Source organism: Podarcis erhardii, assembly GCF_964252035.2.
Source record: "Podarcis erhardii genome assembly, chromosome: 9".
Classification (NCBI taxonomy): Eukaryota; Metazoa; Chordata; class Lepidosauria; order Squamata; family Lacertidae; genus Podarcis; species Podarcis erhardii.
The window spans coordinates 49,110,963-49,131,560 of NC_138512.1; the positions used below are offsets into that span (position 1 = coordinate 49,110,963).

General features: G+C 42.3%; 1 protein-coding gene across 10 annotated transcripts in view; it reads right to left on the bottom strand.

The window, feature by feature from the left end:
* JADE1 (jade family PHD finger 1) overlaps window positions 1–20,598 on the bottom strand; it is a 162,746-nt gene that overhangs the window by 24,021 nt on the left and 118,127 nt on the right. For 9 of the 10 annotated variants that reach the window (XM_081876102.1, XM_081876103.1, XM_081876104.1 and 6 more), the window contains 4 exons: window positions 11,784–11,866; window positions 11,611–11,685; window positions 4,336–4,493; window positions 691–878 (listed from right to left, as the gene is read on the bottom strand). In XM_081876102.1, coding sequence (XP_081732228.1) covers window positions 691–878; window positions 4,336–4,493; window positions 11,611–11,685; window positions 11,784–11,866 — 504 coding nt within the window. The remainder of the gene's footprint in view (window positions 1–690; window positions 879–4,335; window positions 4,494–11,610; window positions 11,686–11,783; window positions 11,867–20,598) is intronic. The other variant, XM_081876099.1, reaches the window with a different exon arrangement.

The following is a 20,598-nucleotide window of genomic DNA, read 5'->3' on the forward strand; positions in this document are numbered from 1 at the left end:
AACATACTGCTCTTCACTTCAGCCATTTCACAGTTGACTCTTAAGCCTTCTTAATTGCTGAATAAATTCCAGGTGCTTTTTGAAAGACTATTTGGTTTCAACAATTAATTGCTGCTACAGAATAAAATGTAACAATAACATAAAATAAAATAAATGCATGATACAATTGTCAGAAGTCCAAGACAATGCTGCCGTTAGTTAGCAGGGCCAAGAGGTGAATGTCACTATAGCAGTTCAATTTTTTCCATCAGTTCTAGGGAAACCTGAAGGGTTTGGAAACTTCTGAAGTCCCCAAACAACTCTAGACTGTTTTAAAAATATCATTCACTTTTCTATTAATACATTTAAAGATAAGATGGAATTGAGTTTCCTGACACATTTCCTTTTTCCACTTCCTTCACATTAATCTAGGAACTAGAGCTTTGAGATGACTGTTGCCTTGCCACCCAACAAAAATAGTGTTGACATTTGTGCTGTTTTTCTTTCCCCTCAGTTCTCCACACCCCTCTCTCCTCCACATGCAGGGATATACAACTTGCTTCTGAGCAATCATATCCTTCTCTTTTTCTTTCTGGAAGCTACAAGTGCACCATATGAATTGGCAGCTGCACAACAACCACCCCAGACTGCTCCCTGTCACTTGTCTCACAGCTCAGCCAAAAGCTGGCTGTAACTGGATGTTGCACTCACCCATCTCTTTGAATTCTTCATTAGCCAGTTCCAACCATGCTACGTCCATGAAATTAAGGTCATAGCGACAGACGCTCTCTGCCAAGGTCCGAATGTCAACGTAGCCAAGCTCAGGGGGCTCAGAACCCGAAGAAAGGATGTACTTCCGAGGTCTTGTAAATATGACTGCTTTTGTCTCAGATACAACCCTGAAAGTATACCGAACAGGAGGTGTTAATTACACCAGGTTGCAATCCTCCTTAAAGTGGTGAAACCTCCATTCTCCAATGCAATTACTGCCAGAGGCTTCAAATTGCTATGCAGCAAAATAATGGTAATAATAAAATAACAACAGAAAAAGATCATCTGCCAAGATTGTAGCACCAGAGGGATGCACGTCTGCAGAAATAAAAATACATAAATTTTATTATTTATTGAAAGCATCTATATCCTATTTTTTCCATTTAAAATTACCCTCAAGTTACCTTACAACATACCATATTTATGAGAATCTAATGTGCCATCAAATCTAATGCGCACCTCAATTTTCAAAACCTTGAAATAAAAAGGGTATTTGCTGGCGCCATCAAATCTAATGTGCACCCTAATTTTGGGGATGTAATTTGGCCCCAAAAGGTGCGCATTGCATTAAAATAAATACAGTATTTAAATTGACACCAGCATCTGAATAATACATACCCGAGAAAAATAACACAAAATGATACTCTTTTTTTAAAAAAACTAATTGCAGCCCACAAATATGGAGGGAGAAACATCACTCAAACAGCACCCCAGTTCATGTAAATTACAACTGAATTATTCTATTATTCTAGAAACTACAAAGATAGTACTGTAATCCATGTACTGAGAGACTGCATGGTCAGTAGATGATAGATGTTCTGGGGGTGTAAAAAAAAACAGTCAATGTTTCTCCATCTTCTGCTGTCAACAGTGATGTGGCACAGAGTGACAAAAGGTGTAAAAATGCAAGTCATAGTGCCACAGACCTCTCACACAAGGATTCCCATGAAATCAATAGATTTCCTCCTTCCCACCATGACCAAATTGCACCAAATGGAGAGGAAAAGTTGGATGAGGAATTGGAAGGTGTGAGTTGACCTCCCATTTCTTCCAGCAGTCTGTTGTACTGCTTATGCACTGTGCCAGGTGAGAGAAGGCGAACAAGATTATATTCAGCCTATAGGAATTCTCCATATGTGGATGCCTATACATTGAACTGTATAGGCATCTACATATTCTCTATGTTGACTGTATGGAATCTGCCACAAGCCCCAAAGTTCAACAAAAGCTAAGAACACTAAATAGTGTTCTGGAAATTTAGGAATTGTCTTCTGTAGTTATACTATTGTGACGGGAAGAAGACGTCTGCAAAAGTTCCTTATCTTTTGCCTTACCTAAAAGATGCAAGCATGAAAGTGTAAAAATAGGAAAATGGGGGGATACAACACAGTCCAAACAGCAATTTGGTTTCTTAAATGTACAGTGGTGCCCTGCAAGACGAATGCCTCTCAAGACGAAAAACCCGCTAGACGAAAGGGTTTTCCGTTTTGGAGGCGCTTCGCAAAACGAATTTCCTATGGGCTTGCTTCGCAAGACGAAAATGTCTTGCGAGTTCCTGCGGGGTTTTTTTTTCTCCCCCCCCCTTTTTCTAAGCCGCTAAGCCACTTATCTGCTTATCTGCTAAGCCGATAAGCCATTAAAAGCCGCTAAAAGCCGCTAAAAGCGCTAATCCGCTAATCCGTCAATGGGCTTGCTTCGCAAGACGAAAAAACCGCTAGACGAAGAGAATCACGGAACGGATTCTTTTCGTCTTGTGAGGCACCACTGTACTGCTGCGGTTAAAATCAATGTTTTTATGAATGTTTATAAGCCACTCTTTTTCTGTGTGAATCTAAACTGGGGATGGGGAACCTTCAGATGTGCCCTTCAGATGTGGCTGGACTACAACTCCCACCATTCCTGCCCACTGGCAAAGCTGGCTGGGGCTGATGGGAGAAAAGAGCCACAGGTTCTCCACCACTGGCCTAAATTAAAAGCATCAGATTTACACTGCTTGGGAAAAGACTTTGATATGACCAAAACTGGGTTTAGAATACAGGCCATACTGCATTTTTAGCATTAATTATGCAATCACAGATCTACTTCATATCACAAGACTGCATTTCGAAGTTAGAAGTTAACGGAGGCTGCAGTCACATGAAAGAATCATGGGGCAATACTCATGACAGAAACAAGGGCTAGAGGTTACAGACATAAAATTCCATAGTCATCTGGAATTTTTCAAAAAGAAACCTAGTGCCTGCTCAGAGTTAAGGCCAGGTTGGAGAAACTGTGCCCCCCCCCCATGTTTTTCGACTACCATCAGCCCCAGCAACCACAGCGAAGGGTCGGGGATGGTGGGAATTTAACAACTCTTGAGCCAATGGGAGGATGCTTCCATATTCTTTATGTCTAGGTTCAGTGGCGAAACATTTAGCCCTCTGGACTTTGAATGCAGAAATCTGAACTGGGGTTTGTGGGTGCGTCTTCCTATACAGAAGGTTCCAGGTTCAATTTCCAGCATGTCCAGTTAAAAGAATCAGATAAAATGTGATGGGAAAGACCTCTGCCTAAGACCTTGGAGAACTGCTGCCAGTCAAGAGGGACAATACTGGGTGAGACAGAAGAGCAAAGAGTCTCATTTAGTATAAGCCAGCTTTGTTCACTCTGCTACTTAAACAAACTGCACAAAGCAGGAAAATCTGTACCAATGTACGCACTTTCCAATGCAACTTCATTTTGGTGGGACAGTCAATAATTTAGAATTTTGCATAGCATTTGTTGCTGCTGCAATTGGTTCAACTGTATATAGGTAGCACTAGGATTTCTAGAAAAACAAATGGGAGACCAGCACAAGAGAAAATGACTAGATCACAGGGAGTTCTGAAAACTGGACTTAGTGCAGGTCAACCATCATGATCACCAGAAGTAAAATCTATCCTTGTAAACATGCCATTAAAAAATTATCAACATTCCTTGGCAACAATGAGATAAAAACCTGTTGCATTTTAAAGAAAGTCAAAATCATAATGATTCTCAAAAAGGATGTATTAACTTTTTTTTAAAAGCAAAAATATATCCATGGAACAGTTTGTGAAGTTCAAACCACATCCTAGCCAGAGTCACTGATGACTGCTCCACTTCCAGGTGTGTGTGTTTTTTTGGGGGGGGGGGGAGAAGATAGTGGCACAAGAGAAGCAAGTAACTCATTAAAGTGCTGTGATTATTTTCCTGGAATGTCTGAGTAGAACATTGGATCTGCTCACAAGGAAGGGCTACAACAAATGTTCAATTAGGAAGTACTCCTTTTCAAATAGGAAACAGGAGTCCTCCTTCTGCCAGCATGTATTGTTATAAGTAAGCACTCAGTCTGGGATGTGATGTCCTCAATTCACAAGTAGAGGCGCTGGTGGGAAAGGCCTGACTTTCATCTGCAACACTTTCCTGCGGCAAAATGAGTTGGCTAGGATGGGTAACCTTTAAATCAGCAGAGTGGAACCCAAGTCATCAGGTGATCTGCTTTTTAGTAAGCAACCCAACAGGCTGCTGAAAGGCGATGCTGATAGGACAGCTGTTTTGTTTCCTAATGGGTTCACCAAGCTATACCTGGCTACTGGCTCTGGAATGGTCCCCGGACTGACTGGCACCTGAACTCCTTTCTCCCATTCCTGTCTCCAAGGGTCTGCCAGCACATAGTACTCATCCGGGTTCAGCTGGTAGGAATCAGGTAGCTTCATGGCAGTGATCAGGTCTGTTCTAAATACCTGCAAAAAAAGGAAGTGAGAATGGGGGAGGGATGAGACACTGATATTTGATATTTACACTCTATGATTCACAGCTCCTGGGTAACCATGGAGCACGGTGCACAACAAGGTCACCAACACTGCCAATTAAGAGGCCAGAAAGGTAAACCACATCATCATGCTGAAACAGAGAACTGAAAAATACAGTTTGGACATGGGGCCCATGGTTCAAGTTGCCTTTGTCAAATCACATGACACAATCAAGTTGCTGCGCAAATGGAAAATCAGTTCTCGTCAATTTCAACAGGAAGTGCAAAAACTCAAAATATCCCTAAATATAACCCCAACACAAGGAGTTGTATCCCAAGATGAGATAGCCTAATTCTTTCCCTTGTGAAGCTTGCTAGCGTCTGTACATCTAGTAGCTAAAAAGGGAGAAGAGGGGGAAATATGTAATTTCAGCATCTTGTTTACTGGGATCCTCATTTCAAGAGATGTCCCATACTTGGCATAGTCAGAGCCCAGAGATGATATTTCAATAGCCAAGTGTTACAGCATCTTTACACTCTGCATCTTCAATATCCCAGGCTCAATCCCCAACACATGTAGATAAAAAAAATCTGCCACAGCTACCAGTCAGGACTAGGGCTGTGCGATAAACCACCATATCATTGAATACCGGTATTGAAAGAACACCTGATAAGTGTTTCAACAAGGCAATATACCGGGGAACAGATTTGACAGCTTCCCAGGGGGTAGCTCAGCCCCAACCATACTTTACAGATAGTTTGCAGGTACCATGTTTCCTGCTTTGTTTGCTCTCTCCCTCCTACCTATAAGAAATGATTATAAGTCCTCACACAAACCAGCAAAGTCTTTCAGCTTCACCCATATCTTTCCACTTAAGAGCTCAACTAATTATGCAGAGCCTGCTAACAATCCAGGAGGGACCCCCCCCCCAGCTAGATAATCAAAGATCCAGCAGCAAAGTAAACAAAGAACATAAACAAAGAACTGGAAAGCACTTCCTTCTTCCCTCACACTCACCCCCACCGGTGGAAAAAAAAAAGCGGAAGAGTTTTTATTTTTATTTTCTGTTGGTTTTTATGTTGTTGGTTCCCTCTAAATAGCTTTCTTCCATACTAAAAAGGGGGTTTAAAAAATTTAAAGGAGACTATCTTTTTCCTTTGTTGCCCTCCCCTTTGATAAAAAGGGAGACTTTGGTGGGATAAGGACTTGGGGGGGGGCTTCGGGGGGGGGGGATGGAGGAGAGAAGATATAGCTGGCTGCCTTATGCTGAAATGGGAGGTTGAGTACTATGCGAGAATGATAGGGAGGGTATTTTTCAGTAAGCGGTCAAAGAGAAAGTACAAGTTTAGTTGAACTCAGTGGGGCTTATGCATGCAAAGATTCCACTTAGACCTCTGAGTGGGGAAGCAGATGCAACTTGACTAGTAAATCACTTAAACTACTCTTAAATTAGTTGAAACTATATTACAGTATATGAAAGTTTATTTAATATTTTTATTACTTCCTTACATCTTCAGGCCCTCCACCACCGTGGGGAGCCTCAGCAAAGCCCTCGGCAGCTGCGGGGAAGCATGGCGCACCCTCCACTGCTGCGGGGAGGTATGGTGGGATCCTCTGCTACCGCGGGGAGGCCCAGCAAGGCCCTCCGCCACTGCAGGTATATATCATGATATATCAATATTTTGTGGTGTTTAGCTGTTGGTATATTGTGATGTTGAAATCCAGATATTGCCCAGCCCTAGTCAGGGCAAAGAATACTGGGCAAAATGGACCATTGAGCAGATCAGTAAAAAGCATCTCCTTAAATATCTACAAACCACAGAGCCATTATTTTGGGAATTCTTAATTAAATACTGTTAAAGTTTCTCAAAAGTCATCAACTTTGTTAAGGGTCAGAATGTACATACAATGTGATTGGCAGAAGGCAGTGCAGACAGCAGCAAAGTAAATATGTCTAGAATTTGTCCATCATACACTTTCCGCAACAGAATCTGACGGAGGGATCACATTGGCTTCTTTTGATCCAATCTCTCTAACTCTGCTTCTCCTATGAGCCAGTTGCTGTAACAAAAATACTTGCATGGGAGCAGCATGCATTTGTATCAAGACTCTTGGTCTTATTACCTACTAAAGATAATTTCTGAAGGTGGTTTTAAGACAACCATTTTGCATGGGAGTTATGCTGTTTTAATGCATCCTTTTGTGGTGAGAGCTAATCTTTAATACATCAAGCAGGCACACTCTGATTTTCAGTTCTAACAAAGGTCCCACGCAGAAATGCCCTGAACACTTCACATAAGCAGCTGTAAACACATAGGCTCCCTGTTCAGAGCTTCCACCAAAGGCACAGGGGTTTACAGGAGCAGAGCCAGCAAGACATTTGGGGTGGCCAGCGACAGCAACCCTGCTCTCCTTGCACATGCTCAGTGAGACACATGAGTGGCATTTATGAGTAGAACTCAAGGGGAGGCACCTTCCTACAAAGTACACCCTATCAGATGTTGACTAACATGTAAAAAAAGTCACAGCCTAAGATCACATCACCAGTTGCATTTCAATTCACTCCTATGTGGCACAGCTGGTAACAGCAAGACTTGCACCCATTCTAACAGATATAATAAGGCAGAGTATAAATCTGCACCAGTGATCATGGAAGTAGCATCTCTGCAGAATCTCAGCCACCATGAAAATGAAACTCAGGAGCATACAGGATATGAGCAGGTCACAATGCATGTCAGATGAACAACCATGTACATCCATTTAAGAATCAACACCACAAAAAATGCTGTAGACCAAACTGGCCACCAGAGGACATGCTACATATGCTGGGTCTCACAGTTTAAACCAAAATATCAGCCAGGAAAGTTCATAGCCAATATATATCCAATCCTTACCACCTGAAGCAACATCTGCCATCCAGATTTACAACTGTTTGTAGCTATGGTTCAAACTGTGCTTTGAACGTGAATGATTTCTGAAACTAGTAAAACATCTTGGGAAGTTGTAGGAAGTTATCAGCCACAAGCAAGCAGGGAAAGGGTCCCTAACACAGCATGTGTCATAAGTTAGAGCCATACATCTTTGCGGAAAGCACTTGCCTGTGTGCAACGCAATCTGATTTGTCGCTGCTCATCAGCAAAATACAAACCATGAAGTGGCAGGCTTTAAAAGAGCAAGGCTTTGCATGCCTAAGCACCTTCCAGATCTCTCAATGCGCTTCTGCTATTACAAAGTAACCAGGATCATTCATGCTTAGCACCTCATCTTCAAATCTCTATATTAACTGCCACATGCCAACAGAAGGGTATTTATCTGGAGTTTTAAAGGTGCTGGGGCAGGAGGGAGGAAGAAGCGAGCCCAGATGGCTTTGCTACAAGCAGAGTGCCTGAATCAGTCCATGCAGTACCAGCAAGACCTCTAAAATAGTCTGAAGACTCATCAGTTTATGGCCAGTGCAGTCAGCAAGGCACACAGCCAGCACCACTACTCCACACGCTTATAAAGCAGAAACAGGTTGACCAGGATGTTCTCTCTCTCTCTCTCTCTCTCTCTCTCTCTCTCTCTCTCTCATTCTGTCTCTGTCTCTGTCTCTGTCTCTCTCTCTCTCTCTCTCTCTCTGTGTGTGTGTGTGTGTGTGTGTGTGTGTGTGTGAGACACAAAATAATATTGTTTATCTGGCTGAAATCCTCAAACCACTTGTTGTGTATTAATCTCAGTGCTTTACTGGGACTAACCAAGACTACATAATTTGAGGATTGCTGCATTTTCCAAACACTGCTGGCAGTGATGTAAAATATATTTCACGTGAACCACCCAATTCACCAATTGGGTTTACTATACTATATGTCGTTAGCCTTCCCACATTTTGCCCTTTTAGAGTTTTCCACCAGAGAGTTGCAAATTGTACAGTCTTGCTAAGTATAAAGTTAAACATTGTTCAAATGACCCTGGGTGTAACCAAAAGGGAAAGAGAGGGAGGGAAGGGTGATTAAAAAAAAAGATTTAGTTTGGAATTTGGACAGATTAAAACAGGGATATAAAAAGATATCACAGAGTCCGATAGAGTCCGACTATCATCCATCAATTCAACTCAAATGATGGTGAACAGGCTACTGAGTCACCCACACATTGACTCTGCCTTCTTGCCTAAATAGAAAGCATATTACATTTAGGTTGAAAAAGGTTGAGAAGGCACTCCTGACATACCAACAGCTCCTGTCTGTCCCCTTAGTTTACAGGCCATGGCCTGCATCACCCTTAGCTAAGGTGTGACCCACAATTGCATAGCGAGCGGGAGGGAGATTTCAGAATTTTTAACACCCTTTCTTTACCAAATAGTAATTTTTCAAGAACTCAAGAGAAACAAAACCAAAAACAGATGAAAAGAAGAATTTAACGAAATGTGGTGTTTTGGGGAAAAATATTGCAGGAACTCTAAAAATGCTGCAAAATATCAAAAGTAGGGCTGGACGATGTTGGGTTTTTAACATTGCAGTGTTTCGCCAGTAAAACATCATGGTTTGGCGATATACTATGATGTTGAAAAAAACTGCATTGGCTCTAGCCAGAGAGATGCTGGGTGAAACTGCCACAGCTCTCAGCATGGGAGCTAAGGTGCTTTCACGCCAGCGCCTCACAGGCCATGGCCAATACAGCTGGCCCCAGCCTGCTGCTCAGCTGGGGGGCGGTAAGGCACTGCCCCCAGCCTGCTGCTCAGCTAGGGGGCGGTAAGGCACCTGCCCCCAGCTGAGCAAGCCCTAAGCTCCTTGGCCAGATGCCACTGGGAGTAGGAAAGCTCTTGCCCCCAGTGGAGTCAGTCCTGAGTCCCCTGCCACTCGTGCTCCCTAGCTAAGCAGCCCGGATCCCGCTCCTACTCATGCAGAAGCAGGAGCGGGGTCGGGGATCTCTCAGCTGGGGAGGGGGAGCACTTTAATAGAGTCCCCATCCCGCTGCTGACTTGTGCAAGCCAGTGGTGGGTCAGGGGCTCCATAAAACTGCTGGGCTGAGGTGAGGGCAGCAGCGCGCTCTTCAACCAAGCAGTTTAAAGAAGTGAAGGAAGGAACAAGCTGTATCAGCACCTCGCCAATTCAGTTTGATTCTCCCTCTGCCAGGGCAGAGTGCGATGGTGGTTTCACCAGTGGTATACTGCTAGTGAAACCGCCACCGCTTGAGTCCCTCTGCCTCCAGCGCCCAGCTAGTTTGTTTGTCTCACAGAGCACTGAAGGCAGAGGGACTCATGAGTGGTGACCGTTTCACCAGGGATATACCACTGAGTGAAGCTGTCATCACGGTCTCCCCCCACATACCGGTCCTGAGCAATATATTGATATATTGCCCAGGCCTACTCTTGTGCCACCGACAAGATTTTAGACTTAAAAAAACCCTTATTTTAACTGCCTAGAGAAAAACAGGGCGTGAACGCCTTTGAGCTGAACATTTGTGATGAGTTGCCCTGGCCACAAAACAAAGGAGGATTTAATGGAACATCAAGGATATAATTTCCAAGAATCACTGCCTCGCAATGCCATTCCTGCTGCTCTGCAGATGCAAACCGCATGCCTAAATCCAGCATTGCAGAATTACTGACCTCCAACCCAGTGACTGGCACACAGTTCTTCAAATATAACTTTAAGAACTGGTGCTGAGTTTGCTTGCTTTCCTCTTCCCACCTCATCTCTTTCCCCTTTCATTTAGTGTCTTTCGAATTGTAAGCCTACAGACACAGACTGCATTCTTCACTGTTAATGATCTTACATATGCCACTCTGGGAGCCTTTTCAGGTAAAGGTAGAGGTAAAATGTTTTAAATAAATATAGGGAGCTTTGAAATTGACATATTGCTGTTAGAATATTAAAATATTCATAATATCATTCAGTACCAATTCAATTAATATAAAAACAGACATGCTACAGGGAGGTAGAGGTGGAGAAAGAAAGCTACTTGGAAATGGGAAACATACAGGAACACACACACATCCAGTATCTAATTATAAGCATGGGGGGTCCATCAGCAACTGCTTTCCTATTCATTTCAGTGAAAGAAGCAGGCCTGTGCAGGCATTCATTTACATCATGGGTTGGCAAACTTCTAGCCCATAGGCAGATCTTTAGCCCACAAGGCCATTTTCCCAAAACCACATCCAGCTGCCAACTACTTTCCCTGCAGGGAATGTGCTGGTGAAGCAGCCCCCTATGGAGAGCAGGCATGAACTCTCTGCTCATCAGCTAGTGAGCAGAGACTTCAATCCTGCTTGGTGCTGCTTTCTAGCATGTTCCTTGTAAGGAATGCACTGGTGAAGCAGACCCCTCCCCACACCCTGCAAGTCAACTCTGAGAGGCAAGCAGGAAAGCCCATCTTTCAGCCACCTGACCTCACCATGATGTAAGATGATAAGTGGGTGGTTCCACTCACATGTCAAAGTTGGCCCATAGGCTGAGGGGGAGGGCAATAAAGATCTGGTCCACTGTGTCAAAAAGGTTCTACATCTCCAGTATACTTGTATGGAATTGCTTCTACCATCAGAACAAAAGAGGCAACCCATACATATTAATTCACTTGGCCAAAGGATTATACTGTCCACAGTCATGAGCATGAACAAGCGAGGGATAAAAAATTTAGAAACCTGCCAGGGCAAGACCCCGAACATGAACATATAAGATATCTGATTATGATGAACCAGACAGTCTTCTTAAGAAGTTCTACCTATAAAGAATATCCCTTTTCTTCTAGTCTCATATTTGGCTCAAAGGACACCTGCCAATTTGTAAGGCGTGCAACAGATTGCACTTGGTGATCCATCATGAAAAGTTCAAACTGATTTGTATTTCTTCCTTTGATCTGTTCTCAAAGCAATGCAGATGAAGCACTCAAAGAGACAAAGTTTTCTGGTTTGACAGCTTTGCTGAACAAAGACTAAGTGCCATGTAATGGTTAGGAAACTAAGGAAACACTCCTAGGCACACATTTTTCACTGTTCACCACAAATAAAAAAACCAAAACATATTCCCCGATATATTTTTTGAAAAGGAAAAGGAAAAGGACTATTAAAAAAAACAACTAGGCTGGGTTGGTGCCAAACTAACCCAATATTCACGGCTAAATAACTAACTTGATGCTGGCAGGGACTGTGGCAGCAGCTGAGCTCCCTGATCTCCTGGCCAGAAGAAAGGTTGCTGGGTGCCAGCTGAGACGGAGCAGAAAAAGGAAAGAAAAAGAAGTATTAGGAAAAGGAGACACATCTGTGTTTCAGCAAGATGCGAGAGCATTTAATCAAGAGAATACCTCTGATGGTTTCCGATCTTCGTGCTTAGAGCATGAACTTCTTCGATGCTGAGACCTAGAATGCTGGGACCAGGTTGACAAGCCTAGAAAAGGAAAAGAAACATGGAACTGAGAACAATGGTTATTTTGGCCCCAAAGGGGTCTCTATCATCATCATCATCATCATCATCAATTTATTTATACCCTGTCTTTTTTCTCTGGCAGGACTCTGGTTAGAGTGTATGAGGTGTACTGAGTAGCCTTGGACCAGTCACTCTCTCTCTCTCTCAGCCTCACATACATCATCAAAGGGTGGCTGGGAGTTTAATAAAGGAAGAAAAACTATGGCTGCTGCCCTGAATTTCTTGTAAGAAAGGAGGGAAATAAATGTCATGAAATAAATAAATAAAAATAAATAGTTTACTATGGCAAGCAAGAGCTACACTTTCATTCCACTCCTTGGTCTATACGTCATAATGAACGTGTGGGAGGAAAACTGCTGGCTCAGTTTAAGGTCCCTGTGATCATTCCATATACAGCAATTGTTCCATCTTCATATAGATTAATACAATTAATACAACAGTAGCCACCAACTGTAGCAAGTGACTTGCAGCTTTTCTTCAGTTTTTTCTCCCCCCACCCTCATGGAAAATTGAAAAGTTAGGTACAGTACTCTACAGATGCAGTTGATCTTACGAAAAGGGTCATATTACATTTAAAAACAGTTGCTCAGAAACCAGAATCTTGTACCAATCTTTCATATCTTTTCCCTTTGTCAAGATATTATGCCCCAAATTATCTGGACAATTTTATTTTTATTATGTGCATCTCCATATATTTTTATTGTTTGTTCTTGGTCTATATTCATCATTGTACCAACTAGAAAAAGTGCTGTCAAAATTGCTACCAACAGAATCCATGATTGTTCTGTCTGTCTATGCATGTAAGTAAGTATACCATCAAAGTTCCAACTGTGTGCACTTGTTGGGACAAGTGGTGGGGCATTGCCATCTCCAATATGGGAACTACCCAAGGTTATCTGCTGTCTGTGCCAGGGGCTGCACTAGACAAGGCTTTTGAGTAATACTTATGTTTTTTATTTTAAAAAAAACATAAAAAATAGAGTAAATAAATGGTATGGGGCGAAGCTTGGAGGAGCTGCTCACTGAGCAGGCCCAAAAATAAAATAATAATAAATGAAACAGATGTATTGAGGCTATTATTCTTCCTAGCAATGGCTGGATGCAACTAAACTGTATCATTTTTGTAGGATTTGATATTCCACTATCAAAGTAGTAAGAAGATTAGATGATGGTATGCATGTCATTATTTTATTTAAAGCAAGTAATGATAAAACATGCATATTAGGAGGGGAGAATGGCATGTCTCAAATTGAGTAATGACGTAAACACTGCAATGTGCTTTTTAAAAGCAGAAGAACCCAGTTCTTACGATTACCAACCTTTGTCACTTTCTTACTGTGTTAGGAACTGCATTCATTTTAATTTGTTTGCAGTCCTTCCCGATAGTAGATAGAAAAGCAAACAGAAGGAAATAGTTCAGGAAGGGTTGACAATATTTGTTGCTTAATTTGGGCCAGGCACAAGGAACCTTTGGCCCCTAGGCCAAACTTAGGCCTGCCAGGGGTCCTAATTTGAACTATGAGATCGCTTTTCATCAGCCATGCCCACCTGCCCTACAGATTTGCTGCTGCAAAGGAACAATTGGCAGGGCTTGGGCACACTCCTAAATGTTCCTATGTAGCCCCCCTTTTACTTTTATTCGGCTCCCTATGCAAGCCCCCTGGGATCGACTCTTCTCAGAAGCTCCCAATCATAGATTCCAAATGGAGTCAATTTCTGCCACAAGCAGGGCTCACATTCTTCATTTGCATCTCCAGATTGAATTCAAGACAGGATGCAAAGGAAGAAAGGGGGGATCAGAAGTGCTCTCTAAATGGGCACATCCAATTATTTCCTGTGAAATTGTCACCTGGCATCATGGTGTCCTCAGGTGAGTTCATGCCTTCCTTCCTCTCAATGTTTTCAGGAAAGACTGCTTTATTAAAACTAAATACTGTGGTACCTCAGGTTACATACACTTCAGGTTAGACTCGGCTAACCCAGAAACAGTGCTTCAGGTTAAGAACTTTGCTTCAGGACAAGAACCGAAATGGTGCTCCGGCGGCGTGGCGGCGAAGGAGGCCGCATTAGCTAAAGTGGTGGTTCAGGTTAAGAACAGTTTCAGGTTGAGAACAGACCTCCAGAACGAATTAAGTACTTAACCCAAGGTACCACTGCTAAGACAAATCATCTGCATAGCACTAAGATAATGCAAACTAGGTCACAAAGTCCAACAGTCACCACGTTAAAAGGAAACTCATTATCAGGAAGTCAAAATACTGGAAGCTTGTGTAAAATGGTTAAATACTTGGATAAAATGATATTTCTCAATTCAGCACACATGTCTATTGTTGAGTATCATCACTCTGCCCATTATATGTTCCAAGTGTTCTGCATTTTTCCCAAAGACAGGTGAGGCGGAAAGAGACAGAGAGACACAGAGATTTTGACATTTTAAAAATGAGCAAGTCTCCATGAGCTGCCAGAGCATATCCGGTGTCCCAGGGAGCACGCCCAGCCACCAATATGCTACACTGCGTGGCGTAAGATTAGCTACAGAGTGCATAATGCAGAACAGTGTTGTAAAACCAGCTGCAGAGCACCCAGCTGTGTCCCAGGAGAGCTCCAGGCTGCTATCATTTCATTGACACTTCAAAGCCTGAGCCCTCTTGGAGGCTGCACAGTCTTCCCCACTGTAAATACAATGCTTCTACATTGCAAAATCAGACAGCACAACAAAGTTTCCAACATAGAGAGGCAATGCCTAGCTGCTGCTCCTGCTCAGTGCTGGTATTTCCATCTGCCGAGACTCTTTCTGGGCTCTGTTTGAGCAAGAGTGGGCACAGTTGCCAACAGCACAATTTGTTGGGAAACCATGCAGCTGGAGCAGAAAATGGAAGTGGTTAGAACAGTCTGAGCTGCCAGCCCATCATCATAAAACCTTATTTCAGACTTCCTTCTCAGCCTGCCAAGATCATGGAATCTCAGACAATCCACCCACCAGTCCCACGCAATGAAGTCACAGTCAGAAGGCAGAAAATTGTGCAGAAAATTGCCTGCAAAACAAGCAATTCTGAACCACCACCCTCTCCCCCCCCCAAAAAAAACAGGGATCCAACATGGAATGTATGGCATTAAAGCACCAGAAATTACAGTTAGTATTCTACTTTATTACAGCTATAACTGCAGGTGCATTGTCTTCAGATTATATCAATTACACTATTGTATCCAAAGCTGGAACAGTGTGGAAGGTGAAGAGTGATGCAGGAGAATTCACAAAAATCACCTCTCCACTTTCCTTCTGGATCAAAGAGCTTTCTGCAAGGGAAAGGACGGCACCATTGGGTCTAACAAGGTATCTTCTGACATTATCATTGCTGGTAGATCTGCTGGTCAATTAGCTTTCTCTAATGCCGTGTACAGGAACAACACTATTCTTTATCTGATCATTCTGGCAAGAAAAGATAACCCCACCTTGCAACTAATCCATAAATGACACTTACCCAGAAAAAACCCTCTACTAAGTCTGCCTGCTAACATATAACTTTATTAGATGTTTGTGGCTCATTGATCACCTTAAAGGAAATGGAACCCACTCTTTTCCTATTTATAAAAACTTCCCTATGTGGTTGTCAGGATAAGATTCTGACTTGCTACAAGCAACCAGGAAAATGGGTCAACATTTTCAAGATCCTAGCAACAACAGAAAAGGTACACACTTCCTATTTTAATTTATCCCTATATACCTTCTTTTGTACTTATCCAAAAGCTTGGTTTACATTTTCTTAGCCAGAATACGTTAACTATGAATAACAAAAGTGCATGCCAAGAGTTTGTGGCAAGACAGACAGGCAAAGCTTCCTGCTCTACAGCTAACCCAATATGCCAAAGATGGTCAACATCATATGTGCAATTCAATAAGAAAGTAATATTATAGTCACATCTATACGAATTAAAAACAGATATTTGTACTTGTTCCTTTAGGAACATAGGAAACTGATTTATACAGAGTCAGACCATTGGGCTAGATGGCTCTCCAGAATTTCAGGGTAGGCTCTTTTCCGGCTGCACCTGGAGATGCCAGGGATTGAACCAGCAACCTTCTGCATGCAAAGCAAATGCTCTAGCACTGAGCTACAGCTCTTCCCCTATGGCCTTTCCCTACCCACAGACAGATTCTGGAAGACAAGGTGATTTCACAATTAAGAACTTCTATTTTTAATGCATCATTGTTTAATGCTTTAAAAAAATCAAAGGAAGGTTGCATCTAATGTGGCACTTCCATCTGTGGGTAGTTTGAGAGACAATTGTGAGACTTCTCAGCAGGAAGAGGAGGTGGCAGGAATGTGCTGTGAAAGTGTCTCCAAGGCAGGGCTTCTTTTCAGTTCCTGCACCTCTCAGGTGGGCACCATTGCCATTAAAAGAGAACAAGGGAGGTGTTCATGGTAAGTTCCAGCACCTCTTTTTCTAGAAAACAGCACTGCTCCAAGGTATGGGATCCCAGAGTAACCAGATGAAGAGAGAGATGGAGAAGCAGAGTCTGGCTCTCAGACAAAGGAAGATTTCCAGTGCAATTTAAAGGAAGGTAATTTTTGTTCATACTGTAACTGACTGCTCTGGCGCCACCTCATGTTGACCTCCCTACCTTCCACTCTACCAGTCCCAATGGGCATAAGCAACCACTGCAAGCCACAATATGAGGGAAAAATATGAGGTACTGTCTCATATGCTGAAGGCATGGAAAGTGTGATACTTCGGCATATCTTATGTTCTCCAAATCCCAGCACATATCCAGAGAAGTTCCATCTTCAGTTCTGTCAGAAATCAGGAAGGTAATTTTTGTGCTGGGGTTTATGAAGTTTTGAAACACAGGCCTAGCTTTCTTTCTCCCTCTGGAGCATCTCATGGGATTTTGCCATTATCCTATGCTAAAGCTCAATATTTAAGCATTAAGACATGTGTAAGCAAACTAAGGCCCGGGCCGGATCCAGCCCAATCGCCTTCTCAATCCGGCCCACGGACAGTCCGGGAATCAGCATGTTTTTACATGAGTAGAATGTGTCCTTTTATTTAAAATGTATCTTTGGGTTATTTGTGGGGCCTGCCTTGTGTTTTTACATGAGTAAAATGTGTGCTTTTATTTAAAATGGATCTCTGGGCAATTTGTGGGGCATAGGAATTTGTTCATTTCCTCCCCAAAAATTATAGTCCGGCCCCCCACAAGGTCTGAGGGACAGTGGACCAGCCCCCGGCTGAAAAAGTTTGCTGACTCCTGCATTAAGACATGTTGTATGAAAATGAATGCCTTGAAGTTAACAGTTTCCAAACTTCTTAAGGGTGAGGCTTTCCAGCAGATTACTTTTGGAAGCAGCTCACTCATTAACCACCACACTAGGAGGCACGTGCTTAATTAACTCAACAAGAATACCTACCTGTTTTCACTTGTCAAATGCTGGAGGGCTCTAAATACAGGGCTGGTTCTATCTTTATAGGAGAGATTACACTATCACAGTCATTAACAAGTTCAAAGCTTATACATCTTTGTACTCTTCAGACCAAACCCAGACCTATTCAACTTCAGCAACAGTATTGTGACGTGATGCGCTGTCAAACAAGAGGGGAGAGGGTCAGAGTACAGTGTTGATCCCACCTTATCCTTATTGATCCCCACTCCCCCCACCACCACATTTTCTCTTCACTGAACTGCAATGCCTGCTTAGTGCTATTTATATTGTCTCACTGTAATTCTGATCTGTGGCCTACACACGGACTTCCACTGCAGTAACAAGAATATATTTCTACTTTATTCAGTCGTTTTCTATAGAATTTCACTATGTTCTGAACTTGCTTCTTTGCATTAAGCTAAACAAATTATTTACCTTCTTCCACCAGGTATCACTAAATGTGCTGTACTCACTCCCTTTGATCTTCCACACAGTATTTCACTTGATAAAATACATTTGGGATGGGCTTAGCGCATTTTATATCTGAGTGTGGTTAAAATTATGCAGAACTCGACTTTAGCATGATGGCAAAATACCTGGCCACAGAACACACTTTACTGAAAAGCTCCCAACCTCAGTATGAACAGTTTAAAAGATAGGAGCTCACTCCCATTAAAGCCAATGGGGGTTTGCCAATTAGTTCAGTGAGAGCATTATTATACTCCAAAGCTGCAGGACCATGGAGTTCAGTGTGGCTTAAGAGCATGCAGCATGCTAACAGTCAAGAAAGAGGAAGAGGGACGGGGATGTATTATCAGGAAAGCAAGATTCATCAAAACTATTATACTATTTTTCCTGGTAATGGGATCTCACTTATTCTACCCCCTTGTTTTTCCTCTTTTCTATCTCTTTTGTCTTCTAAGGAATAGTGAGGCAGAAGACTGAAAAGAAAGGGGTGGGGGAGAGAAAAAGGGGTGGAATGAATGTTGCCAAAAAACTGACAAGTGTAGAAACAGAACAAAATAGAATCAGAAATGATACAAGAAAGCTCATACCACACACACACAAAAAAGCCATTCTAGGCTGATCTAACTGACAGTCCTGCTCCCAATATGTTACTTGGCAGGCAGTCTAGGTGATTTTAATAAACTTGCTTCTAAGTGCGCATAGGATGGATACCTGAAAAACTATGGCTATCAAAAGGATAAAAGGCACAGCAAAACATTTAATTCATATAATCGGAAACACCTCAAGGAACATGGAATAGAGCTCTGAGGCTTTATCAAGCGCTGCAGTTCGGCTGGTGCTAATTATTCCTGTGTGTTCAATGGGCCTTCCTCTTCTGTCTCCTCCAGTGTTCAGCTACCCAGCCTCAAAATCAGCTCCAGAGGATTGGGCACACTTTGGAGTAGACTCTGAGAGCATGCAGTGGAGAAGGAGAGGGAAGTCCTACTGTACCAGCAGAATCCCACTAGCACAGTACTAGACACAACCTCTTAGCTTTGAACATTAAGTAAATTTAAAGCAACAAACCTTTATTCATCACCATGACCTCCTTGGAGGAAGCATCAGATACACATTTGATAAAAACAAAGGCAAAGGCAAAGTAGCTTCTTGGTGTTTTCTGACACCACCAAAAAATAGTTGGCTTTCTTCCCTTTTCTTTGCAAGCCTTTGCCCCAAGTTGACAGAATAAAAACTTGAATTCATGCAATTATATGGGAAATATTTATAAGCTAAAGGTTGTCTGGGATTGTTTTTCAACAGCAAGAGGCCAAGAATCAAAAATTCAGCACAGCTTGTAAACCCTCTTCACCAGGCCATAATAATAAAATGTTACATCAGTAGAAAACAAACAAATCTTCCCAACGCATTTCAATCAAACCCCCATAATACACTGAAGAGTTTTACTAGAGGAATCTTTTCCATATTGTAATTTGCCTTTTGAAAGATGTTTAACTTAGGCCTGCATCATATCGGAATAGAAAAATATTCTCAAATGTCAATACCTCTCTTCAGTGACTCAGTCTATGTTCCCCTATTTACAATTAGGTCATAAAACACTAATCAAAAGCCAAAGTCCATTACATTTTTTCCCTTTCCGACTTCAACAGCCAGGTGGGCCCCAGAACACTTTGCGCTTAAATCGCACCTTCCATCCCAGGAGATGAGCATTCATTTATGCTAAGCCACATCTAATGCCTTTGAGAGCTACATAAATTATACAAATAGAGAATAAGTAATTTACTTGTTTGGAGAAGTAAAACGTTTTTCAAAATGCCACTGCTACCACTGATTCATCACAGATACAATTTTTCTATTTTTAAACGGAAAACCTCAGTCCCAAATGATCTAAACTCAGGAGACAGATTGGATGAAACTAATGTTAGCTGCACAGAGAGCTAAGAAAAAAACCTATTACTATGGGTAGGACCCATTTACACAACCAAATTAGCATGCTGAGCAATATAGAGGATTTGTTTTGTTTTGTTTTGTTTGCTTAAAGAGCAGGACAACAGTCTGTACATTTGCCCATGTTGTTGCCCTGACTATCAGCTCCTGCCATCACAGTAAGGTTACTAAGAATAGGAACATAAACTGGTAATGACTGGAAAGGCTGCATCTTCCAAAGTGTGCTATGATTTCGATGGTGAGAACAACCATTGGAACCCAAAGAAGCAAAGGATAACCCCCAATTGTACTCCCTATAGGCTTTTTCACACCTGTGGGATTAAGACTTTGTGATCTCACCTGTGAGAGTGGGTGCTTTGTGTTGGCAGGGACAAGACAGTCCTCTGTCATCAGATCAAAAGCAGAAACTCAAGGATCTATCCTTAAAGCACCCACGATAGCTCCTGGAACATTCCACCTGTTTGATACTCACTGCCATCACCAATCTTTTATCCTTATTGGTCACTAAACCCCTGACCCAAGCTGAGGCTTTCAGAATGCATTCACTGCCTGCTCCTTAAAGTTTTTAGAAACATGTGAAAATTAGGACTTGCAAAAGAACTTACAAGTGCAAGTTCTGTGGTGTCCAAGATTATGCCCTACATTACTGGGGAGTCCCATTGAATAGGCTCCTCCAGTTCTAACTGAATGCATACAACAGCACTGGTTATTTAAAACTGCAGTAAGGACAGATCTGGTAAGTTGGATCTACGGCATTTTGAACTTACTAGTGCAGCACTTTCAACCCGTGCCTAGTGATGTGAGGTGAGAATATTCTCCAGAGTAGAGAATATTAGAGAATATTCTCTACTAGAAAAT